The sequence below is a fragment of the Triticum aestivum genome, chromosome 2D (assembly GCF_018294505.1).
Source record: "Triticum aestivum cultivar Chinese Spring chromosome 2D, IWGSC CS RefSeq v2.1, whole genome shotgun sequence".
Lineage (NCBI taxonomy): Eukaryota > Viridiplantae > Streptophyta > Magnoliopsida > Poales > Poaceae > Triticum > Triticum aestivum.
This window is the reverse complement of record NC_057799.1, coordinates 182,098,836-182,125,481: the sequence shown is the minus strand read 5'-3', so window position 1 is coordinate 182,125,481 and position 26,646 is coordinate 182,098,836. Positions and strand designations below refer to the sequence as shown.

General features: G+C 46.2%; 1 protein-coding gene across 2 annotated transcripts; it reads left to right on the top strand.

Annotated features, from left to right (window-relative positions):
- The first annotated feature begins 17,278 nt into the window (after window positions 1-17,278).
- Window positions 17,279-25,825, top strand: LOC123052441 (probable mixed-linked glucan synthase 8). Of its 2 annotated transcripts, none has more exons than XM_044475618.1 (3): window positions 17,279-17,909; window positions 23,152-23,890; window positions 23,994-25,825. In XM_044475618.1, exons 1-3 carry the CDS (start codon window positions 17,599-17,601, stop codon window positions 25,635-25,637), a joined length of 2,694 nt encoding a protein of 897 aa, XP_044331553.1. In that variant the 5' UTR covers window positions 17,279-17,598; the 3' UTR covers window positions 25,638-25,825. The 2 variants fall into 2 exon arrangements, with proteins under 2 accessions (XP_044331553.1, XP_044331554.1); XM_044475619.1 differs by lacking the exon at window positions 17,279-17,909 and adding an exon at window positions 22,180-22,484.
- The last annotated feature ends 821 nt before the right edge of the window (window positions 25,826-26,646 follow it).

The window sequence follows — 26,646 nt, the reverse complement described above, 5'->3', positions numbered from 1 at the left end:
GACTGTAAGAGATCAGCTACTAGCACGAAGATCAGAGGGGACAAAGGATCGTCTTGCCTAACTCCACAACGACAATGAAATTGGTTTCCTAGTACATCATTTAGAAGAACAAAAGATTTTCCCGAGGAAAAGACATTCTGCATCCATCCGTTCAATTTCTAATTGAACCCCTTTTGTTTCATAATTTGGATCATAGTTGTCTGTTCTATGGTATCAAAGGCTTTAGCGAAGTCAAGTTTGAGCAGGACAATCTCTTTTTGGGAAGCTTGGCATTGGTGTATGAACTCGACACAGTCTTGGACTGATCTACCTTTTAGGAATCCATGTTGGTTCCTATGTACCAAGCTTAGGATGATTCTCTGCAGCCTATTCGCAAGTAGCTTAGTGATTAATTTCAGGCAGCTGTTGAGAAGAGTGGCCAGCCTATAATCATTCACGGATTCAGTGTCACGACCGGTTTTTCAATAAAATATTTATTGAGAGACCAATCCCTTTTACGGACCAATAAAGAAGAATTCCTTCTCACTGGTAGACAATATCTTGGTCACAGAAGAGAAATACCAGGAGTACTGAATATAATACAAGGTTGAGCGGAGAATGCTCAACAATTTATTACATGCACACCATTAAAACATAATGGCGGATAGGGTGGCATAACTACTAACTCACGATAACAACGGTGGTGGAAATATCACAGCGGAGCGGGTGATATGACTCCTGAAAACTACAGCTCTTCGAGCGTCGGGGTGAGGCTCGAGGAAACTTATTGCGGGTGGCGGAAGCGTATATAACACAAGTGACCAATATCCAGGATCGCACCGGACTGACTGGGACTCCTCTAGGCGTCGGACTCACTATCAAACTCTTCATCCATGAGATCGCCTTCGTCAACATCTGGCCAAATCAACAAGCCAGGTGAGTACTATGAAAGTACTCGCAAGACAGTTCGGACATATGATATAACAAATGTAACATGATGCATATGAACAGATTAACAAGTGCACTCAGACATAGAGATAATAATGCACGGGAAATAAAAGGGAAGTCGGGCGGTAGTCCTCCCGAAATCCCAAAATAAAATACTGGGTGCCAAACGAGGGTCTGAATGACTCCTCGAGAGGAAAATGCAAGAATAACAATGCCGCAGTCGGGCGTCAAGGCGACACCACATAAAGGGCTTATAATAGAAAAAAAAGGCAGTGCGTGCCACAGTCGGACGTCTGAGCGACATCACATAAAGGGCTTACATTGAAAGTAAAAGACAAACATGCCACAGTCGGACGTCTGAGCGACATCACATAAAGGGCTTATATTGAAAGTAAGAGACAAACATGCCACAGTCGGACGTCTGAGCGACATCACATAAAGGGCTTATATTGAAAGTAAAAGACAAACATGCCACAGTCGGACGTCTGAGCGACATCACATAAAGGGCTTATATTCATAACTTAGTAGCTCATGAATTTTAAATCATATCAAGAGAATAATCAGGCATGAGATAAACAACAGGGTTAGTCCATCCACAGGAATAACGTTCAGTCAAGTTTACTACTCACGCTCGCTTACCGGAAAGAAATATACCACGAGGTTTTGACATAGACATGGATACGCTGATCACGTTACTTGACCATGGATACGATGACTCGGAAGGATTTGACTCTGCAGAGTTTGTACCTTAACCACAGCCAACGGATTTCAGTAGTCACGGGGACTAGTTCCGTTTACGGTGTTTTGGAAGAAACACGTCTAACCAGTACACACCCATTTAACATTCCGAAGCCAGGAATCACCCTCGGCAACGTTCAAGAAAAACCTTGAGACGGGGAGGCTACAACCTCGCGTAGCATGGGATCAAATTTCTATACGCGCGCTCTAAGGGGTGCCCCCCTCTCGGTCCCAACCGGAAACACCCATGCCCCCTGACCGGATGACTGGCTTTAATCCAGGGCCATGGAACCCTCATCCCGACCCCTCTGTTTGGTGTGTACACGGAAAGAGGTTACCAACTTACTAAACCGCATTCTGGCAGAAAACATGTGGTAGCACGGAAGGGGGGAGAACGATAACGTGACTCCGTCCACGTTAACGTCGGAATTTATCGGATGACGTAAGGCTGGCATGCTACAACAGTACTAGCTTACTGCCCTTCATGTCACCACATGACTAGGCCATCTCTCATCAGAGATCACAGTAACTTTGGAACACACGGGTAGTTGCCTCACATGCAACGAGATACTCACCGATACTCATATGCCATGCACAACCTTTCACGCAAACATGCAAACACCTATCATATCAAAGGTTCAAACATGCTTGCCTGGTTCGGAGAAGTCGGAGTCTAGCTCGGCGAAGTTCGCGGCTCCGTCACCTCTTCCGGAACCTACGGTATAGCGACAATGCATACTAACGTGAAAACCAACGCGTGCATAAAAGTTGTCTCAAAATTTTTCCAAATAAATCCTAAAAAAAATAGACAAAAATATAAGACTGTCAGAAAAAGAATCACTCAAAAATCACTTTTTATTAGAAAGTTATAAGGGTTTCTGTCCAGGGACTCATCTGTAATGAAACAGAAAATATCCAGGGACTCAACTGAGAAAGCAAAAAACGGTTCGGAGTAAAAGACGTCAGCCCGAAGAGAAAACGTACTCTGCCCGAAGGCGCCAACAGAAAACGGTTCACGGGGAAAGAAAGAGAGGCTGACGTGGGGGTTCCACATGTCAGGTTTGAAAACCTCGCCGGCGCCCGAAGGCTGCGGTGGTTGCCGGCGTCGAACCACGGCGAGTCAGGGAGATCGGAGTGTACCAAGAGTATTAGCGTGTCCTTCTGTGTCGGTGGGTGGTGGACTTGGCGTCGGAGAGCACCACGTCGACGGCGACACTTTCTCCGGCGGACGGCGGCTCGAGCGATGGTGGAGAACTCTGGTGGTGTGCTGCAAACTTCGAATTGAAGTGCGGGTCAGGAGTGTGGATGCATAAGGAAGCTATTGGCAAGAGATGAGATGCAGAGGTGCACGCACGGGAGCGAATCGAGCTGGATCCCGTGGCGGGTCGCGGCGGCCGGAGTTGAGGAAGGAGACTCCGTCGGGGCTCTCCCAGTGGCTAGGCGGGGTCTTGGTGGAGTGCAGAGGTGGTGTGGGTACTAGCTGGAGCTCGGGGCCGCTATTTATAGGCGGCTCGAGGGGGTGGCCGTGAACGGAGAATCTCCGGCGAGCGATTACGGCGAGGCAGTGGCTTGGCAGAGGGTTTAGGTGGCCAGGCAGCATCAGTGAGAGTTACTGGTCCCGTTCCACTGCTAAACTCGGTCGGGCATGGCGTAATGGCGTCGGTCTTCGTCGGGGTCGCCGTAGTGGCACGGCGGCGGCAGAGAGCGCGCTCCGCGCCTAGCGGTTCACGACGAGGGTGGCAGCGTGCACGGGGGAGTGGAAGACCACGCGGCGGCCTCCGGTGGCTTGGGCGGCGCTGGTCAGCGCCGTCTACGCTGTGCTTCTTCCTGGCGGCCGCAAAGCCGCCGCTGGCGTCGGTCACGGGGTGGCGCACCTCCTCCTGCTCGTCGCCGACGCCCGCAAGCATCCAGGCGCTCGTGCGGTGTAGAGGACAAGGGGGGAGGGGACAGGGAACACGGCGACGCCGAGGCACTGGCGAGATCGACTACGGACACTGAAGAAACGACAGTAGTTCAGACACTGTTAACTGAACTTGACTGAACCTTAGAGAAACAGTGTCCAGCAGGTGTTCGATGAAATGATTTGGTATGAAGAAATTTTTTCCTGGAGCTAGGACTTGGTGAGGTGACCTCTCAATGCACCCAGAGACTGCCTGATTTTTCTCAGAATTTTTGGAGAAGGATTTGAATGAATTCCATCAAATTTGGCAAATCTGGTCCAAACTTGCAGCAAGTATAGTTTGAAAAATTTGAACTGGAGACCAGTGGATCTTCATGGATCTTGGTTGAGGGTTCAAAGGACTAGCTCGGGAAATTGGCTTGGGGGCAAAAATCAAAACAGAAATAGTAGCTCCTTTGTAAATCTCCAAGAGCTAGAATAGAAGGCAGAAATTGTTTTTGATAAGAAATAAATGGAAAAATTTATATGGAGAGGTTCAACTTGCTGGATTTGAAGTACATCAGGATCCAAAGATGAGGAAAGGCTTATGAGGGTGGTTTTGCACTAAGGTCATGGCAAGAGAGATTTGTTGAAAGTGGAAAAGGATCATTCCAAAATCCATGGGGCATTTTCAAAGAAATTTTTCAAAAGACATTTTTCCCAAGTGAAAAGCATTTTGGTTTGAGTCCAAATAAAAAGAAAGAACCTCCAAGACCAAAATCAAGTCTTGGGTGAAACCAAATAAAACTCTTGCCATAAAGAAAATATTTTGAAAGGGAGGGTTCTTTTGAAGAAAAATTTAAATCACCTCCCTCAAGTCAAATAAATTTTTTGAAAAGGCCAAATAAAATTTTGGGTGTCACAACACCTACCCCCTTAGGAAAAATCTCGTCCTCGAGATTTCAGCTGATCCTCAAATAGATATGGATATTCTGCCTGAAGAAAATCTTCCCTTTCCCATGTAGCTTCATCCTCAGTGTGGTTACTCCACTGAACTATGAAATTTTTTGTTGTTTTCTGACGGCTCCTCCTTTCAGACTCTTCTAAAATCTTTACTGGCCGTTCTCTGTAGGTGAGATCTGGTTGCACATCAATGCTCTCATGAGATACATGCTTCTCCGGGTTGTTCACACATTTTCTCAATTGTGAGACATGGAACACGTCATGTACGTCTGACAGTTCCTTGGGTAGGTCTAGTTGGTAGGCTACCGTGCCTCTTCGTGCAACTATACAGAATGGTCCAATAAATCTCGGGGCTAGCTTCCCCTTAATTTTGAACCGTTGCAGGCCCCTCATAGGAGACACTCGTAGGTATACGGAATCACCAGGTTCAAAGCTGACCTCACGATGTTTTTGATCGTAGTAGCTCTTTTGTCGGCTTTGTGCTGTCTTGAGTCTGTCCCTGATCTGCTTAACTTTCTCCTCGGCCTCTTTAAGCATGTCTGGGCCGAAGATACGGCTGTCACCTGTTTCTGACCAATTCAGTGGGGTACGACACCTCCGTCCATACAATGCTTCAAAAGGTGCCATCTGTAAGCTGGCTTGGTAACTGTTGTTGTAAGCAAACTCGGCATACGGCAAACTCTCTTCTCAACTAGATCCATAGGTGAGCACACAGGCTCTCAGCATATCCTCTAGGATTTGGTTCACACGTTCCGTTTGTCCATCAGTTTGAGGGTGGTACGCTGTACTGAAAGCTAGTTGCGTGCCCAGGGCTTGTTGCAGGTGATCCCAAAATTTGGAGACAAATTGGGTGCCTCGGTCGGATATTATAGTCTTTGGGACTCCATGCAAACAAACTATACGGGAGAGATAAAGCTTGGCCAGCCTTTGTGTGGAGTAGGTAGTCTTCACGGGAATGAAATGAGCAACCTTGGTTAGTCGGTCTGTGATGACCCATATGGCGTCATTTCCGCTTTGTGATCGAGGTAGTCCGACGATGAAGTCCATTCCTATTTCATCCCATTTCCACTCTGGTATCCTGTTTGGCTGGAGTAGCCCTGCTGGCTTTTGATGTTCGGCCTTGATGCGCTGACATGAATCGCAACAAGCAATAAATGCGGCTATATCTCTTTTCATACCGTGCCACCAAAATCTTTCCTGAATGTCTTTGTACATTTTGGTTCCTCCAGGGTGGATCGAGTATGGAGCGGTGTGGCTTTCGGTTAGGATTTGTTGCTTGAGTTCCTCAATGCTAGGTACGCAAAGTCTGTCTCCGTACCATAATATTCCTTCATTGTCTGTGACGAACTCTGCAGCCTTGCCAAGGTTCATTTTCCTCTTTATGCCCTCGATGCTGGGATGTCCCTGTTGAGCCTTCTTAATTTGTTCCACTAGGGTGGGCTGTATCTCCAGATTTGATACGGTGCCCTCAGAGACTAACACCATGTTGAGTCTAGTGAACTCTTGCTGAAACTCGGGCCTCAAGTTTCGTGGATTGTCGTCATCCGGGCTAGGGTTCCGACTAAGGGCATCAGCCACTACATTTGCTTTCCCTGGATGGTAGTGAATACCGACATCATAGTCCTTGACCAATTCCAACCAACGTCGTTGGCGTAAGTTTAGCTCTGGTTGCGTGAAAATATATTTAAGGCTCTTATGGTCCGTATATATTTCACAGCGATTTCCCAACAGAAAGTGCCTCCACTCCTTGAGTGCATGTATGACTGCTGCTAGCTCCAAGTCATGTGTTGGGTAATTTTCCTCATGTTTCCGCAGTTGCCTGGAGGCATACGTGACAACTTTTCCATCCTGCATCAGCACACATCCGAGGCCTTTCCGGGATGCGTCACAATATACTTCAAAACTCTTGTGTATGTCTGGCACGGTTAAGACCGGTGCGGTTGTTAGCTTCTTCTTAAGCTCTTGGAAGCTTTTCTCGCATGCTTCCGTCCATACAAACTTCTTGTCTTTATTGAGCAACTGGGTCATTGGTTTCGACACAATGGAGAATCCTTCAATGAATCTTCTGTAATATCCGGCCATTCCAAGGAAACTCCGCACATCTGTCACGTTGGCGGGTGGCTTCCAGTCAAGTATGGCTTTGACTTTTTCTGGGTCTACGGCCACGCCTTCTTGGTTTAATATGTGGCCTAGGAAACCAACTTGCCTTAGCCAAAACTCACACTTGCTAAATTTGGCGTACAACTGATGTTTCCTTAATTCTCCCAAAACAATTCTGAGATGCTCAGCGTGCTCTTCTGGTGTCCTTGAGTAAACCAGAATATCGTCAACGAACACCACAACAAATTTGTCCATGAATTTCATAAACACTTTGTTCATGAGGTGGACGAAATATGCGGGGGCGTTCGTTAGACCAAAAGGCATCACTGTGAACTCATATAATCCGTATCTGGAGGTGAATGCTGTTTTAGGGATATCTTCTGTCCGTACTTTCAATTGATGATATCCTGATCTCAAATCAATTTTTGAGAACACCTTGGCTTGCGCGAGCTGATCAAACAAATCATTTATCCGCGGCATCGGATATTTGTTTTTGATGGTGACTATATTGAGAGCTCGATAGTCTATACACAATCTTAGTGTCTCATCCTTTTTCTTGGCGAATAATACTGGCGAACCCCAAGGTGAGGAGCTGGCTCGAATAAAACCTTTGTCCAGTAATTCCTTTATCTGCTCCTTCAATTCTACCAATTCTGAGGGTGCCATTCTATAAGGCTTCTTATAGATGGGAGCGGTGCCAGGTGCTAGTTCAATGCTGAACTTTATCTCTCGGTCTGGTGGCATGCCTGGTAGTTCTTCAGGAAATACGTCAGGAAACTCGCATACCACTGGAACTTTTCTTAGTTCTGAAATGTCCACTTTGTTCAATTTTGGTTGCCGTGACCGGGGTCTCTCTTGAGTTGTAACCTTAATTGTCTTGCCTTGATGATGGGTGCGGATCACAATCCGATTGAAACAATCAATAAATCCTTTGTTGGTGGTCAACCAGTCCATCCCTAAGATGACATCCAGTCCTTTATTTTCCAACACGATGAGATTAGCTTGGAACTGTAGTCCTTCGAACTCAATGATCACTCCTTGGCAGTAACTCTGAGCGATCTGCTTATTTCCGGGGGACTTGATGACCATAGACTTTTCCAAGGGAAGTATCGGAAAACCATGTTGCAAAACAAAATTCTTTGAAACGAACGAATGGGAAGCTCCAGAATCAAACAAAACCGTGGCAGGTACTGTGTTGACAGGGAACGTACCGAGCACGATGTCTGGGGCATTCTGCGCTTCTTCCTTGGTCACATGGTTCAGGTGACCCTTCCTGTGGTTGTTGTTGGGATTGAAGTTGTTGCGCTTGGGGGCTGGATTATTCCCACCGTTGTTCGGCTTGGGGGCCGAGTTCCTTGGTTTTGGGCACTGTTTAGCATAATGCCCTTCTTCACCACAAGCATAGCATGTGACCCCTGGACGGTACGTGAATTCCTTGTCCCTGGCATGAAACTGTCTGATTGGCCTTAGATCAGTAGTCGTGGATTTCCTTGCTTCAGTCCTCTGAACATCAGTCTTGCTTCGGTTGTTGCGAGCAAGAGTCGTCTTATCCCTCTTTCGCTTACGGATATCTTCCAGACTACGGCGCTCATTCTCCAAGGTAATGGCCTTGTCAACTAGAGTTTTAAAATCCGGGAAAGTGTGTACAACCAGTTGGCATCTTAGTGCCGGTGCCAGGCCGTCCAAGAATTTTTCCATCTTCTTGTTCTCCGTCATGTGCTCGTCGTAGGCGTAACGAGATAGCTGGGTAAACTGACCGTTGTATTCTGTCACTGACATGCCCCTTTGCTTGAGGTCGTCAAATTCTCTCTTCTTGATTTTTATGATGCTCCTGGGGATGTGTGCCCCATGAAAGCCTTCCTTGAACTCTTCCCAGGTGATGTTGTGTTCACTGGGATGCATGTGTAGGAAGTTTTCCCACCATGCTGCAGCTGCTCCAGTAAGGTACTGTGGTGCATAAAGCACCTTCTCATGATCTGAGCGCTGAGCAATAATCAGCTTTCTCTCGATGTCACGAAGCCAATCATCGGCTTCCAGCGGCCTATCGGTGTGGGCAAACGTTGAAGGGCGAGTCTTCTGTAATTCAGACAACTTGGAATGTGGTTGATAGGGTTCACGGTGGTTTCCCATATTGATGACGTGATTCATCATCTCTTGGTGCTGTTGCTGGCTTTGTTCGAAGAGACGGCATACTTGAGACAAGGCTGCTTCGCTGTCCTATTGACTGGACTGTCCCTGAGTGAAGTTGTTGCTAGTCTGTGTCCCATACACTTCTTCTGGCTGATTGGGCATGGAACGAGTCCACGGACGAGACATTTTTTTCCATTCTGGGGTATTATTTTGCAAAATTCATGAGAAGATCTGTGTGGCACAAGGAAATCTTGGAAAGGCAAAAATTTAAAAGACCTCAAGATTTTTCAAGAAAGCATAAACGATTACGTACGGAGAAGAACTGCTCAACACAAATCTTACACGCGAAACGCAAACAACGATACAGCACTCAGGATGTGCGTACACAATCCTGACATGTTATTTGACCAGCACACTCCTGCGGAAAGCAGCGTACATAACTACTACAAACTAACGTACAGATAAAACACATCATACAAGCAGACATAACGCGCGGCTACTCGGCGCTCTCAGTCGGAGATGGTGACGATGTCCTTTCCCTTGCCGAGGGCAAGACTCAGCGGTGCAGGAGATTCAACCTCCACCTCCTCTCTAGCAGGCTCCTGGCGCGTAGCACTGCGCTGCGGTGATGGCGCGGGTGCGACAGGCGGTAGTGCGGGTGTGGCAGGCGGTGCAGCTCTGACTGGAGTAGGAGCGATGACTCGGTCGAACTCCTCAGTGGTAGGCAGACGGCGAGCAGTGGCTAAAATGGCCGGTGCATAAGAGGCTGAAGACGAGACGAATGTCAGAGGCGGTGCTGTGTGGAGAAGCTCCTTCCTGCAGGCAGGACCGCCCCGAACTAAGTCCATCCGGGCAGCCACAAGATCGTCCACGAGGTTGTCGAAAGACTCCTCTAGAGCCTTGAGATACTCCACAACCATCTCGATGGCTTCATCTCGCTCTCCCCGATGGCAGGCGACTGCATAGTGACAAGTGTATGGCACATGGCATGGGAGGTAGCGGTAGCGACGAGTCTTCAACATAGGAAGAATGTCCCGAAGGCGAGCTATCGCCTCACGGGCAGCCATCTGCATGGCATGCCTCTCCGTAGGCATGGCCCTTCCCACAAAACGGAAGTGGCGAGATGCAGAACGTCCTCCCTTGAATTGCACCACGGCTTGGTGCATAGACACGTCGTCGCTGAGCTTGTGCTGGTAAAGCGTGAACTCCGGACGAGTCGCTGGCCCGATCGCGAGCTTGGTGATGGAGACGAGGAGTTTGACAAACCCCTTGGGCACGTTCGTGAACACTCGAGTCTCGCAGTTGCTGCCAGCCATCTACAAAAGTAGGCAAAAATTCTGAGTAGTCATGTCATAAATTTATGATGACCAACAGAAAATAGCTACATTTGCAAAAATGCTGAAAAAGCACTAAAGATGCTAATAACCGATTAGCGATCGCACCTAGTGGCTTCCTACAGTCAGCCTGGCTCTGATACCAAGCTTGTCACGACCGGTTTTTCAATAAAATATTTATTGAGAGACCAATCCCTTTTACGGACCAGTAAAGAAGAATTCCTTCTCACTGGTAGACAATATCTTGGTCATAGAAGAGAAATACCAGGAGTACTGAATATAATACAAGGTTGAGCGGAGACTGCTCAACAATTTATTACATGCACACCATTAAAACATAATGGCAGATAGGGTGGCATAACTACTAACTCATGATAACAACGGTGGTGGAAATATCACAGCGGAGCGGGTGATATGACTCCTGAAAACTACAGCTCTTCGAGCGTCGGGGCGAGGCTCGAGGAGACTTATTGCGGGTGGCGGAAGCGTATATAACACAAGTGACCAATATCCAGGATCGCACGGGACTGACTGGGACTCCTCTAGGCGTCGGACTCACTATCAAACTCTTCATCCATGAGATCGCCTTCGTCAACATCTGGCCAAATCAACAAGCCAGGTGAGTACTATGAAAGTACTCGCAAGACAGTTCGGACATATGATATAACAAATGTAACATGATGCATATGAACAGATTAACAAGTGCACTCAGACATATAGATAATAATGCACAGGAAATAAAAGGGAAGTCGGGCGGTAGTCCTCCCGAAATCCCAAAATAAAATATTGGGTGCCAAACGAGGGTCTGAATGACTCCTCGAGAGGAAAATGCAAGAATAACAATGCCGCAGTCGGGCGTCAAGGCGAAACCACATAAAGGGCTTATAATAGAAAAAAAAGGCAGTGCGTGCCACAGTCGGACGTCTGAGCGACATCACATAAAGGGCTTACATTGAAAGTAAAAGACAAACATGCCACAGTCGGACGTCTGAGCGACATCACATAAAGGGCTTATATTGAAAGTAAGAGACAAACATGCCACAGTCGGACGTCTGAGCGACATCACATAAAGGGCTTATATTGAAAGTAAGAGACAAATATGCCACAGTCGGACGTCTGAGCGACATCACATAAAGGGCTTATATTCATAACTTAGTAGCTCATGAATTTTAAATCATATCAAGAGAATAATCAGGCATGAGATAAACAACAGGGTTAGTCCATCCACAGGAATAACGTTCAGTCAAGTTTACTACTCACGCTCGCTTACCGGAAAGAAATATACCACGAGGTTTTGACATAGACATGGATACGCTGATCATGTTACTTGACCATGGATACGATGACTCGGAAGGATTTGACTCTGCAGAGTTTGTACCTTAACCACAGCCAACGGATTTCAGTAGTCACGGGGACTAGTTCCGTTTACGGTGTTTTGGAAGAAACACGTCTAACCAGTACACACCCATTTAACATTCCGAAGCCAGGAATCACCCTCGGCAACGTTCAAGAAAAACCTTGAGACGGGGAGGCTACAACCTCGCGTAGCATGGGATCAAATTTCTATACGCGCGCTCTAAGGGTGCCCCCCTCTCGGTCCCAACCGGAAACACCCATGCCCCCTGACCGGATGACTGGCTTTAATCCAGGGCCATGGAACCCTCATCCCGGCCCCTCTGTTTGGTGTGTACACGGAAAGAGGTTACCAACTTACTAAACCGCATTCTGGCAGAAAACATGTGGTAGCACGGAAGGGGGGAGAACGATAACGTGACTCCGTCCACGTTAACGTCGGAATTTATCGGATGACGTAAGGCTGGCATGCTACAACAGTACCGCCTTACTGCCCTTCATGTCACCACATGACTAGGCCATCTCTCATCAGAGATCACAGTAACTTTGGAACACACGGGTAGTTGCCTCACATGCAACGAGATACTCACCGATACTCATATGCCATGCACAACCTTTCACGCAAACATGCAAAACACCTATCATATCAAAGGTTCAAACATGCTTGCCTGGTTCGGAGAAGTCGGAGTCTAGCTCGGCGAAGTTCGCGGCTCCGTCACCTCTTCCGGAACCTACGGTATAGCGACAATGCATACTAACGTGAAAACCAACGCGTGCATAAAAGTTGTCTCAAAATTTTTCCAAATAAATCCTAAAAAAATAGACAAAAATATAAGACTGTCAGAAAAAGAATCACTCAAAAATCACTTTTTATTAGAAAGTTATAAGGGTTTCTGTCCAGGGACTCATCTGTAATGAAACAGAAAATATCCAGGGACTCAACTGAGAAAGCAAAAAACGGTTCGGAGTAAAAGACGTCAGCCCGAAGAGAAAACGTACTCTGCCCGAAGGCGCCAACAGAAAACGGTTCACGGGGAAAGAAAGAGAGGCTGACGTGGGGGGTCCACATGTCAGGTTTGAAAACCTCGCCGGCGCCCGAAGGCTGCGGTGGTTGCCGGCGTCGAACCACGGCGAGTCAGGGAGATCGGAGTGTACCAAGAGTATTAGCATGTCCTTCCGCGTCGGTGGGTGGTGGACTTGGGCGTCGGAGAGCACCACGTCGACGGCGACACTTTCTCCGGCGGACGGCGGCTCGGGCGATGGTGGAAAACTCTGGTGGTGTGCTGCAAACTTCGAATTGAAGTGCGGGTCAGGAGTGTGGATGCATAAGGAAGCTATTGGCAAGAGATGAGATGCAGAGGTGCACGCACGGGAGCGAATCGAGCTGGATCCCGTGGCGGGTCGCGGCGGCCGGAGTTGAGGAAGGAGACTCCCTCGGGGCTCTCCCAGTGGCTAGGCGGGGTCTTGGTGGAGTGCAGAGGTGGTGTGGGTACTAGCTGGAGCTCGGGGCCGCTATTTATAGGCGGCTTGAGGGGGTGGCCGTGAACGGAGAATCTCCGGCGAGCGATTATGGCGAGGCAGTGGCTTGGCAGAGGGTTTAGGTGGCCAGGCAGCATCAGTGAGAGTTACTGGTCCCGTTCCACTGCTAAACTCGGTCGGGCATGGCGTAATGGCGTCAGTCTTCGTCGGGGTCGCCGTACTGGCACGGCGGCGGCAGAGAGCGCGCTCCGTGCCTAGCGGTTCACGACGAGGGTGGCAGCGCGCACGGGGGAGTGGAAGACCACGCGGCGGCCTCCGGTGGCTTGGGCGGCGCTGGTCAGCGCCGTCTACGCTGTGCTTCTTCCTGGCGGCCGCAAAGCCGCCGCTGGCGTCGGTCATGGGGCGGCGCACCTCCTCCTGCTCGTCGCCGACGCCCGCAAGCATCCAGGCGCTCGTGCGGTGCAGAGGACAAGGGGGGAGGGGACAGGGAACACGGCGACGCCGAGGCACTGGCGAGATCGACTACGGACACTGAAGAAACGACAGTAGTTCAGACACTGTTAACTGAACTTGACTGAACCTTAGAGAAACAGTGTCCAGCAGGTGTTCGATGAAATGATTTGGTATGGAGAAATTTTTTCCTGCAGCTGGGACTTGGTGAGGTGACCTTTCAATGCACCCAGAGACTGCCTGATTTTTCTCTGAATTTTTGGAGAAGGATTTGAATGAATTCCATCAAATTTGGCAAATCTGGTCCAAACTTGCAGCAAGTATAGTTTGAAAAATTTGAACTGGAGACCAGTGGATCTTCATGGATCTTGGTTGAAGGTTCAAAGGACTAGCTAGGGAAATTGGCTTGGGGGCAAAAATCAAAACAGAAATAGTAGCTCCTTTGTAAATCTCCAAGAGCTAGAATAGAAGGCAGAAATTGTTTTTGATAAGAAAATAAATGGAAAAATTTATATGGAGAGGTTCAACTTGCTGGATTTGAAGTACATCAGGATCCAAAGATGAGGAAAGGCTTATGAGGGTGGTTTTGCACTAAGGTCATGGCAAGAGAGATTTGTTGAAAGTGGAAAAGGATCATTCCAAAAGCCATAGGGCATTTTCAAAGAAATTTTTCAAAAGACATTTTTCCCAAGTGAAAAGCATTTTGGTTTGAGTCCAAATAAAAAGAAAGAACCTCCAAGACCAAAATCAAGTCTTGGGTGAAACCAAATAAAAGTCTTGCCATAAAGAAAATATTTTGAAAGGGAGGGTTCTTTTGAAGAAAAATTTAAATCACCTCCCTCAAGTCAAATAAATTTTTTGAAAAGGCCAAATAAAATTTTGGGTGTCACATTCAGGTGATGCAGTTTTGGGGAAGAGGGCAATATATCCATAGTTGAGGCTTTCCAGGTTGAGTGTCCCATCATGAAATTCAGAGCACAACTTGTAGAACTCATGTTTGATGATGGGCCAACATGCCTTCAAAAAAGCTCCATTAAAGCTGTCGGGACCTGAAGCACGGTCCACCGGCATTTCTTGAATGACCTCATCAATTTCTTTTGCGGTAAAGGGAATAGTTAACTGATCAAGTTGGGTGTTGGGTTGAATGAGTGCCTATAGATAAAAGTGCACATCGTCTATTGGAGGTGCCAAGTCTTTTTCTGAAGGAGTTAAACAAGATGGATTCCTTTTCGGCGTGATCATCTACGGATATGCCATCATCAGCTCAAAGGGATGCAATGCAATTCTTTCATTATCTTTCCATTGCTATTGACTGGATTTTTTTTGTTTTTTGATCACCGAAATAGATCCACCAGATGGTACAATGCTTCTTCCAATATAGTTCCTGATAGTTAAGAAGCCGTAGTGGATGTTTCTTCAGTATCTTACGATAGTTGGATTCAGGAACAGAGAGAGGCCTTTTGTCTTCAGTTGTGTCCATTCCCAAGATTCCTTTGTTTGTATTCCCAATAGCAATTGAGAGCTGCGAGATCTTTTTGCTCCAGTGAGAAAGAGCTTGTCGGACCTATTTGAGCTTTTGGCAGATGGTGTAGGCAGCATTACTATTCTTGTAAAATTTGATAGGCCTAATCCAAGCTGCAACGACCACATCCATGAAGCCAGGGTGTGCAATCCAGTGCGTTTCAAATCAGAACAATTTGCTCTTGGGGATATTGGTTTCAATAACTACCGTGCATGGGACATGATCTGACACCGGGCGGCCAAGAGGTTTAACCAAGGTATTGGGAAAGGAAGTTGTCCAATTAAGTGTGGTAAAGAACTAGTCTAGTTGTTCGAGTAGTGGATCTTGTTGCATATTACTCCAGGTGTATTGGCGTCCTTTGATGGGGATCTCAATCAACTGTTGTTCTCTAATGAAATCTTTGAAGTGAACATGTCAGAAGCATCACCTCCCGGCTTGTTACAATTATCAGGGGAGCGCATGTAGTTAAAATCACCCAAGATGAGCCAGTCTTGAGTGTTGGGAACGTCAAGCGATTTCATTTCTTCACTTTTATAGAGCTTTTCCTTTTACCTAATGCCGGCTACCGACAACTCTGCTATCCAATTGAAGAGCCAGTTGGTAAATCTAATTCTATCCTTACCCTAACATGGCCCATATATGTTTAGTAAAGTCCATGAATGAGCCGGTTGTTTGGAAGTGAAATTAACACCCAAAGCAAAGGGTTATGATCCGATTACATCTCCATCAAAAAGAGAACTATTCCATATGGTTACGATGCCCCAGAGGCACCTTGCGATGGGATGAAAGCAAATTTATCAAAGCGTCTAGGGCATAAAGATTTAATCATCATAACATCAATCATCGGCATTTTAGTTTCTTGCAAGCAAATAATAGAGCACCCACTAGAGGTAATAGCATTGGATAAAGCTAGTGGTTTATCAGCCGAATTAAGTCCACGAGCATTCCAGCATAACAAGTTCCAACTTTGCAGCAAAACCATAATAGAGATAAGTAAAAGTTTAAGCCGAAGAAGACAATCCAGTCTCTTCTTCATTCAGAGCTTCAGTGGTGAGCTCTTCCACATTGACAACACTTGAAGACGGGTCAGTCACTTCTTCATTCAGAGCTTCTACAGTGAGCTCTGCTTCAGGGATGGCACACAGATGACTACCATCAGCTTGCATCTCGGGTATGGTAGTGAGTGGGGGAATATCACCTTCATCATTCATTGCAACAATTTGAGTAGAGGAGGAGCTTGATGCTGGAGCTGGAGGAGTGTGGCGTGGCTTCACCTTGGACTTGTAGGAGCATGTACGTGTCAGATGGCCGTGTCACCCGAAAACCATCATACTTGTTGGCACGAGCGCTTCTCCGAAGATTTAATGAATCTAGAGGTGCAAGAGCTCTGCCATGACGTGGCACATTCCTCTTGGGTCCATAGCAGTGTCAGGGACAGTCAAAGCATTGGAAGAGTTCTTAGCTTCAGACTGAGGTTTAGAAATAGTATGGCAGTGGAATAAAGTAACTTGCAAGAAAGTAAAGGTTGCTCGATGATGTTTTTTTCGTGGTTCATATAGTTTGCGGTATCATACTTGATACTCCACATTAATGGAGACTTCAGACAAAATGATTTTGAGATCAAAGGGGTCTCGATTGCATCGTGCATTGAGGGCAATCAATCTATTCCACCATGGCTTGCACCAGAAAGCCTCATTAAGAGGTAGAGTATATGATTTGCTTGCTCTCACAAACTCTTGGAGACGCTCACCCTCGAAAAGTAACAAGCAAAGCATTTGTTGTGGACTTGTATTAATGCCATGATAGTTGAATAAATAGGCCCATCCTTTTTTCAGCTAATCCCAATTTCATCAATAATTTCATAAAAAAATACAATGAAGTTTGTACAAATTAGACTACGTGATGCTATCGATATGATGGGAACACTGAAGGCTACTGGGCATGTTCTTTTTTTTTATGTGCCTTTTCATTATAGAAGGAAGAAAGGTGAGACAACTGGACATGTTGAACGCACGAAGTTACCCAGAATTGGAAAGCTTCTAATTACTGTTCAGAAGGCCGGGCATCTCGATCGGCGGCCGCTCATCAAGGTCCTAGATCTAGCTTATACTGCTAAGCTAAGCGCTGAATATTTGCACCGTTTCTCCTGAAGCGGAAGTCCACTAACAGGGCGGATCTCATCTCCGGTGCTAATACTTAAACACGCTGCATTCCTTATTGGCACGTGTGGCATTGTTAATTATCTTGGCGCGCGGTGAAGACTTACGAGCTCTGTCATTGTTATGCTTCGCTGCAGTGAGTGCCAACCGCGCGCGCGCAAAACTCGCCGATTCGTACCGTTAGCTCCTCAAGAGGGAAGACCGGATCCCATCGCCTAGCTGCTGGTGAATAAACTAGAGGTGCATTCCTTAATGGCATGGCTCGCATGGCAATAATAGTTTATCGTCCGCGCGCTAGTTGATAGCTGCAGCCCAGCCGATCCACCCTGTAGAACCGTATTCCCTCCCGAGTGACCCGCCTTCCGATCCCACGAACGCAGCCGACAGTCCGGTACCGGTGTACGTCTCGCTGCGCACTCCCACTCCCGTAGCTCGTGCACCATATACACACTCGCTCAGCTGCTGTCCGCCCGGTGATCTCATCTCACACAGCCAGTTAAAGCTAGCATATGTAAGCACGATCGAGTGTAGCTAGCTACTGTGCATAGCTAGGAATCTTGGGACATGGGTTCTTTGGCGGCAGCCGACGGGGCCGGTCATGCGAGCAATGGCGCCGGCGTCGCGGACCAGGCGCTGGCGCTCGAGAACGGCACCGGCAATGGGCACAAGGCCGGCGTCGCCGACAGAGAGACGCCAGTACTGCAGGCGAACGGCGGCAGCAAGGTGGCGAAGAAGATCAGCCCGAAGGACAAGTACTGGGTGGCCGCCGACGAGGGGGAGATGGCGGCGGCCATAGCGGACGGCGGCGAGGACGGCCGGCGGCCGCTGCTGTACCGGACGTTCAAAGTCAAGGGCATCCTCCTGCATCCCTACAGGTGCGCTATATCTTTATTAACACTCAACATTTCACGCGATTTATTTTTCGAAATGTTAAAAAACCACCTTCTAATTTATGGCACTTGTGTATATACCACTGCGGCAAGAGGTAATCGCCCATAATGCGGTTGATCGATCACGATTTACTTGTGTCAGCTTAGTTGGTAATGGGTCGCGCCATAAAAAAATGGTATGGGGCATGCAGTCGCACTCTGAGGTGGCAGTGTCATGTTGCATTTGACAGTGTATCTTTTCTTGTGAGAAACGGAATACTGCGTCATAAGGTTATCATCAGAGAGCATTCATTTTGTTGAGATACACATGACATCAAATTTGAAGTGTTTTTCGCCAAAAGGTTAAATCGTGGTCGATCAACCGCAGCCCGGGTATTCATGTATAAAACTAAAATTAACCATGTACTCCATATAAAACAGTTCATAATTGGCCGCCCTAAATTATGAATTGTTTATGTTATGATAAAACCTTTTCAATGTCACTTTCTCTGGTGAGTGTGCTTGTACGCCAAAAGTTCACTTGCGTCGCTGCGGTCCTACACTGAATGTTTGCCTTCAATGAAGGCGGGTTTCAACTACGGATGGACAAAAAGCTCAAAGATAGAAACTATCACTTGTTTTCTCGACTAGTTTCAACGTGTGCTCATTTCAGCTTATTAAACTAAAGAGCTTAATGACTTGAAGTCGAGTTTCACAAGCAGCTCGTCAAACCCGTTAATATTATCATTAGTCCATTTAATCGCAATCATCTAGGCCACCTCACAAATCTAGCCCACATGCCTCCTATGCTTGGACTTATGCATCTTTGTTACACTATTATGTTGCCTTGTTGGCTATTGACAAATCATTAATGCATTTGCAATGGGATTGTTTATATTATATGTTAAGCTACTGTTTTTTTTGCGGGGGATATGTTAAGCTATTGTTGACATGACATGCTACTTGTAGTACCTGTGATGTGCTGTAATGAGTGCTCGCGAGCATCCCTGAGCTTTTAATGTACCGAGCAATCTTTGCAATTAAATCATTAAGAAAAATGAGCTTAATGATCCAAGTCTTAATGATCACAAGCCGATCATTAACAAGCTGAGCTAGTCGTTAATCCACCCCTAGTTTCAGAGTCTCCTATTTGTTATCGATATGACGATAGACACATCAAAGACGTGGCTCAATGTTATTTTACTCATCTTTTAAAGGTTAGGGGTCATCTTGTTTAAGTTGGTTTTGTTTTTCTACAAGCATGAAAATTTTATGCACAATTATGTAAACGGGGGAGAAAAAAAACTACATAAGGGTTTCCACATCATAGGCCTAATACTCTAATAGGCATGCCACATTCGCTATCTAGGCTTTGGGGCCAGCGTCGCACTCTGTAATAAAATAACATTACGAAATCAAGAAAATGGGAATCACAAGAACTAGATGCTCCTATGGCAAGTTCCTTTAGCTAAATAAAATGCAATCTAGAGTCTTTTTTTTCTACTTTTTAAGAATAGCACGTTGTAAGAACATCGTCAGTAAGCCCAAAATAAGTCCAAAAAATATGCGACCTACCCGTGCAAGTTTATAACTTAAATTCTGATGGGCTGCGGGTACCATCATAGAGAATGTAATTATCTAAGTTACGCTTAGTTCGGACGATCTTGGGGTTGTTGCTGCATAGAAGAAGGGCTAGCAGGAGTGAAGCATAGCTTTTGATGTTGATTTTATGTCAATCCAGAGACCACTTAACTAGCAATTGCAACACAACAACAGAAAACTACTACCAAGTTTGACACCGATGCCTCTTGATAGCTATGTGTCAAATTTGGCATTTCAGTATGACGTGGATGTCCAAAGGGCGCTCCATGCACCACGCTCGTTTGACCGGACGACGACGGTGTTTGTACACTATTACTTTTTTGAAGGCGTCATTTTGGAGAACCTTCTTCGAAGTCTACATGTCATCACCACTCTTCGTGCTCTTGCTGCTGTGAATCTCTATTTGCTTCAGCGAGGTCTTTGTTTTGTATTTTCTTCTTCTTTTGTTTTTTTGGCTGTGTGCATCCTTGATGTTTAGAGTTAATCTAAACATTATGTTGTTGCAGAGGCTAGGTGCATTCGGTATCGTCTTGATATTAATATATTTTCTTTATCAAAAAATGCACCACGCTCGTATACACGTAGTACGTAGAAAAGAATCTTTGCTAGCTGGCTGGGTTTCATTGAAACATTTTGTTAGACAGTTGGTGCTTTGCCGACTGAAAGCACTCCCAGCCTGCTGCAAATGGGAATGCAAGACTCGCACATACGGATGCTCATAGTGCTCAGCTGCTGGCCCTTCGCCTCTAAGGCTAAGTGCGCTTGATCATTAGATGGATCGCGTAGTCTATTGCTTGCACGGTTCCTTTCGCGTGCTCGGTGCCCACTAATACAGGCTATGACACGAATGCTCCCACGGAATTTTCATATGCGTTCTGTATAATGCGTGAACATTGTGCAGCGCTTGACGCACGCTCTTCTTTTCTTTCTTTTTTATTTCTTGAGGGAGTAACGCGTGCTGTCTGTTTTCTTTACACAAGCACAGTAGTTTTTCTTTCGGAGAAGCACAACTATGATTCTCACGGAAAAGCCCTTCTTTTTCATCAAAACTTAGGAAAAACCATGAAAACACCGAAAATCCCGACGTTGCGCACTGCATGACAGGTGGCGCTGGCTGGCCGCACCACTTGGCGCAATCCCATGGTCCAAACAGTGACCTCTGCGTGAGTCTCCGACAGGGTTACCCATTAACTAGTTGCTCCCATATATCTCGCCGAGATATATGCACCTCTCGCCTACAGTGTGAAATAAATGGGCCGGCCTAGTAAGGAATGCTATATATTTTTTTTTCATTTCTTCGTTCGGTTTATTTAGGTTTCGAATACGTGTTCATTTTATTATGTTCATTTCTTTGTTTTTCATAAAAAATATACATGTTGAATTTTTTCCCCTCAGTCTTAAGTGTGTTTGATCATTTGATGGATCGCCTAGTCTATTACTTGCACACTTCTTTTCGCGTGCTCGGTGCCCACTAATACAGGCTATCACACGAATGCTCCCTCGGATTTTTCATATGCGTTCTGTATAATGCGTGAGCATTGTGCAACGCTTAACGCACGCTCTCCTTTTCTTCCTTTTTATTGCTTGTGGGAGTAACGTGCGCTCTTTTTTTTCTTAACCGGTACTATTTTTTGGAGAAGCACAACTGTGCTTTTTACGGAAAAGCCCGGCTTCTAAAAAATGAGACTTTTTTGCATGAAAACTTAAGGAAAACCAAAAAAACAAACATCCTGACACTGTGCAGTGCACGACCGGTGGCGGTGGCTAGCCGCACCACTTGGCGCAATCCCATGGCCCAAACAATGACCTCCGCGTGAGCTTCCGAAGGGGTACCCGTTAACTAGTTGCTCCCATATTCTTGCTTACCACGAGATATATGCACGTCTCACCTACAGTGTGCAATGAACGGGCCGGCCTAGTAACGAATGCTAGATATTTGTTTTCATTTCTTTGTTTGGTTTCTTTAGGTTTTAAATACGTGTCCATTTGGTTATGTTCATTTCTTCATTTTTCTTTGGTTTCTCATAAAAAATTATACACGTTGAACATTTTTGAAATACATGATGTATATTTTTTCTAAAAACATGTTTGAACTTTTTATAAATACATTTTGGAATGGTACGATTTTTTTTACTAAAAGTAAACAATTATTTTATTACATTGTATCAAAAACATTAAATGCCACGAACATTTTTTGAACTATAAGTATTATTTTTTCAATTATGTGAATTTATTTACATTGTATAAACATTTAAAATAAAATTCATTAATATTTTTTGAGACGAGTGCACAATTTTAAGTATCATGAGTGTTTTTATAGTTTTAAAAAATAATTATAAAATGAAAAAAATTTAAAAAATATCACAATCATATTTTAGAATGTGATGAAACTTTTTTTGTGAATGCTATCAATATTTTTAAAAAGTGGCGCCGGCATTTTATAGCATTTAGACTTTATTTTAAATGCGCGATGAACACTTGTGAAATTTTAACTGAACTCATTTTCTGAATGTATGTATTTAAATAAAATATGTTAAAATATAAGTAAATTAAAAAAGGAACGAACTGGTAACAAACTAACGCCACTGGGCCGGCCGACTTTGCGCGCTCTATGGCGAGGGGACGCCAAAGCTGCCCCCAGCCACACATAGCACTCAAAAAAAAAAAAGCCACACACAGACACACATTCTCCCCGTCCAAACCCACGGTACGGCGACGGCAGCGGTGGAGGCGGCGGCGATGGGCGACGTGCCCCTGCCTGCCCCTTCCATGGGCCGGCTAAGCCTCCACCCCACCCCTCGACTTGCGCTATCTGATCCCAGCCCTCGCCGTCTTGCACGGCAACCCTCTCCCGGCTCTGCAGCTCGCCGCGCTGTCGTGCACTGGTGGCCGGAGGGCGTCGATCCGCCGCTTCCTCTCGACGCGAGTTCCGTTCGCCCTTTCTCCATGGCGCCTCGTTGTGTTCACTGCGCCTCCCATGTAAGGACCCTGCATTACCACTGAATTCTGTTACGCTCACTGTGCCATCGAACTCTGACAATGCAGATTGAAGGTTTCTTTGATGTGCAAATTACTTAAACTATAGTAATCTGGGACAGCAGCGACAGCAAATACTAAAACTATCATATTAAGGTCAACTGTCTGTCAGAGATCATTGATCAATAGGGTGGTTTTAGCAACCTGATTGAATCTGAGCTTAGTCAGAAATATATTATTATTGATAAGGACTTCCACGTGGAACTCCATTGTTATAGTGGTTGCGATTTTAAAAATATGTTGGCAGGACTAGCTGATATGTCAGATATGGTTCAGCCACCACTTATAGATGGTGGCCATGAGAAAGTCTATAAGAATGCTCATCATCAAAATGCTTCTGTAATTTTAGTTTTACACTTCTCTACTAACATGCTATAGTGATTGTTAATTGTTATTTTTCCTGGACTGGAAGGTGATGTGTCTTTGTAATTTTGCATTTCATCTTGGTATTGTTCACACTTCGCACTACTCGTACATTTACATCCTGCAAGTTTCTTTGTTATGCTAGAGATTCTTGTCCTTGTGCTAAGCCTCAGTATCGGGTATTATTTCCTCAAGCTATATCCGTGAGTTGATCTTTTAGTTAATTGTTCTTCTTTCTGTATAACAGGTTGCTGAGCTTGATCAGATTGGTTGCTATCGTCCTATTTTTCGTATGGCGTGTCAGACACCCATACGCTGATGGCATGTGGCTCTGGTGGATATCGATGGTTGGGGATCTTTGGTTTGGCGTCACTTGGTTGCTAAACCAAGTTGCAAAGCTCAATCCTGTCAAGCGTGTCCCCAACCTTGCCCTCTTGGAACAGCAGTTTGATCTCCCTGACGGCAACTCCAACCTTCCTTGCCTTGATGTCTTCATCAACACCGTTGATCCCATTAATGAACCTATGATATACACTATGAACTCCATCATATCCATCCTTGCTGCAGACTATCCAGTTGACAAGCATGCTTGCTACCTCTCAGATGATGGTGGGTCAATAATCCATTATGATGGTTTGCTTGAGACTGCAAAATTTGCTGCATTATGGGTTCCCTTTTGCCGAAAACATTCCATTGAGCCAAGGGCCCCTGAGAGCTATTTTTCTTTGAATACACGCCCATACACTGGAAATGCACCACAAGACTTTGTCAACGACCGCAGACACATGTGTAGAGAGTATGATGAGTTCAAGGAGCGGTTAGATGCACTTTTTACCCTTATTCCCAAGCGGTCAGATGTGTACAATCATGCTGCTGCCAAAGAAGGTGCAAAGGCAACTTGGATGGCAGATGGGACACAGTGGCCAGGCACATGGATTGACCCAGCTGAAAACCATAAGAAAGGACAACATGTTGGAATCGTTAAGGTATACATTTTCACTTACTTTTAATTTTTTTACTACAATTTTTTTATGACTAGAATCATACATGAGTGCTTATTTATTTCAAACTGCAATGTTTCTTCAATAGGTTATGTTGAAACATCCAAGTTATGAACCAGAACTTGGTCTAGGAGCAAGCACCAACAGTCCTCTAGACTTCAGTGCGGTTGATGTGCGCCTCCCAATGCTTGTTTACATCTCCCGTGAGAAGAGTCCAAGCTGTGATCATCAAAAGAAGGCAGGTGCCATGAACGTACAGTTGCGAGTCTCTGCCCTCCTGACCAATGCTCCCTTCATCATCAACTTTGATGGTGACCACTACGTCAACAACTCGAAAGCCTTCCGTGCTGGCATATGTTTCATGCTCGATCGCCGTGAAGGTGACAATACTGCCTTTGTCCAGTTTCCTCAACGCTTCGATGATGTTGATCCCACAGATAGGTACTGCAATCACAATCGTGTCTTCTTTGACGCCACCTTGCTCGGCCTCAATGGCATCCAAGGGCCGTCTTATGTTGGCACTGGTTGCATGTTCCGCCGTGTCGCACTTTACGGTGTTGACCCACCTCGCTGGAGACCTGATGACGTCAAGATCGTGGACAGCTCCACCAAGTTTGGCAGTTCAGCGTCATTCATCAGCTCAATACTGCCAGCAGCAGACCAAGAACGCTCCATCATGTCGCCGCCGGCACTTGAAGAGTCTGTCATGGCTGACTTAGCTCATGTCATGACATGTGCATATGAGGACGGGACTGAATGGGGCAGCGACGTTGGTTGGGTGTACAACATTGCAACCGAGGATGTGGTGACCGGCTTCCGGCTGCACCGGAATGGGTGGCGATCCATGTACTGCCGCATGGAGCCAGATGCATTCGCCGGCACCGCGCCAATCAACCTCACTGAGCGGCTCTACCAGATCTTGCGCTGGTCGGGGGGCTCCCTTGAGATGTTCTTCTCGCGCAACTGCCCACTCCTGGCTGGTCGCCGCCTCCACCCAATGCAGAGAATTGCCTATGCCAACATGACAGCCTACCCAGTTTCATCTGTCTTTCTTGTGTTCTATCTCCTCTTCCCGGTGATATGGATCTTCCGTGGGCAATTCTACATACAGAAGCCATTTCCCACATATGTATTGTACCTCGTCATCGTCATTGCCCTGACCGAGTTAATCGGTATGGTTGAGATCAAGTGGGCTGGGCTCACGCTGCTGGACTGGATCCGCAACGAGCAGTTCTACATTATTGGTGCAACAGCCGTGTACCCTACAGCAGTATTTCACATAGTGCTGAAGTTGTTTGGCCTGAAGGGTGTTTCCTTCAAGCTTACGGCGAAACAGGTAGCAAGCAGTACCAGCGACAAGTTTGCTGAACTGTATGCCGTGCAGTGGGCTCCGATGCTGATCCCTACCATGGTGGTGATAGCGGTGAATGTTTGTGCCATTGGCGCGTCGATAGGCAAGGCGATAGTGGGAGGATGGTCACTGATGCAGATGGCAGATGCAGGACTTGGGCTGGTGTTCAACGCGTGGATTCTGGTGCTGATCTACCCGTTTGCACTGGGCATGATTGGACGGTGGAGCAAGAGGCCCTACATCCTGTTCATTCTGTTTGTCATTGCGTTTATTTTGATCGCGTTGGTGGATATCGCCATCCAGGCCATGCGCTCTGGGTTTGTTCGGTTCCACTTCAAAAGCTCTGGTGGCGCCACTTTTCCCACAAGCTGGGGTTTGTAAGTTCCTCCCTATGCTGGGAGTTTCCTTTTCGTTTGTGGTGTGGGTTTTTTTCTTCTGCTTTTTTTTGGTTTTGGTGTGAATCATATATAGGCTGTACAAGTTTGTGGAAATAATGTAAAATTGGCCATTTGCCTGGAAGAAAAGTAGATGCGGCAAAGCAACACCTGTAGTATATCGGGTATAATGTTGAGGATGCCTGGAAGTATACCTATTCATGTACCTATATTTTGGAATGTTTTAGCAAGACCTCAAGATTTCCGGTCCATCTTCGAGCTGCAATATCGGCCTGTGCTTCTAGTAATAAGTCAATTTCTTTTTAACCTGTAGTTAAACTCTTTTTTTTGACAGCTACCTGTAGTTAAACTCTGCTTAATTAGAGGGCGGAAAGAGCATTGTCACGGCCGGTTGTGCTTTGCGGAGGATTTTTGGCCGGCGTCGCTTGCTTCAGAATATACTTCACAGAATCACAGTACGTGTTACATGTTGCCATGTTGGTCGGCTGGTATCAGCCAAGAATCAAAGGAGGGACACAAAAAGCAACAAAGGAGCTAAAGACAATTTGATGTCAATTCAGCCTCTCCAATCGACAATCGTCCGACGTACTCCACATGTATGACAGGCACGCCATGGTCCAGGTTCCTGTAGACATGGAACCATCTGTTCCGTTATTGTCTCGAACAAAATAATTCGGTTCTGTTATTTGATTGGCTCTTGCGAATCAGCCGCGTTTGTGGCGTCATACGAAAGAGAGAGGGGTGTCAGCCTCCAGGCTCCGGTGATGTGCTCTCGTCGACATGTATGTCGCCATGGAATTAATGGGAGAAGACTTCTAGTGCCATGGGAACCTCGTGTCGTGTGCTACCCATGCTACCAACGCATGGTAACACCCTTGAAAAGTTTGGCAAACAGATTTGAGAAAAAAGCTGAGTGAATCGATGAGAGATGTGTTTACAATCTGGTGCTCCGGCGTCCCTCGGTTGTGCTAGGGTTTGTCGGTCTAGTTGTACCT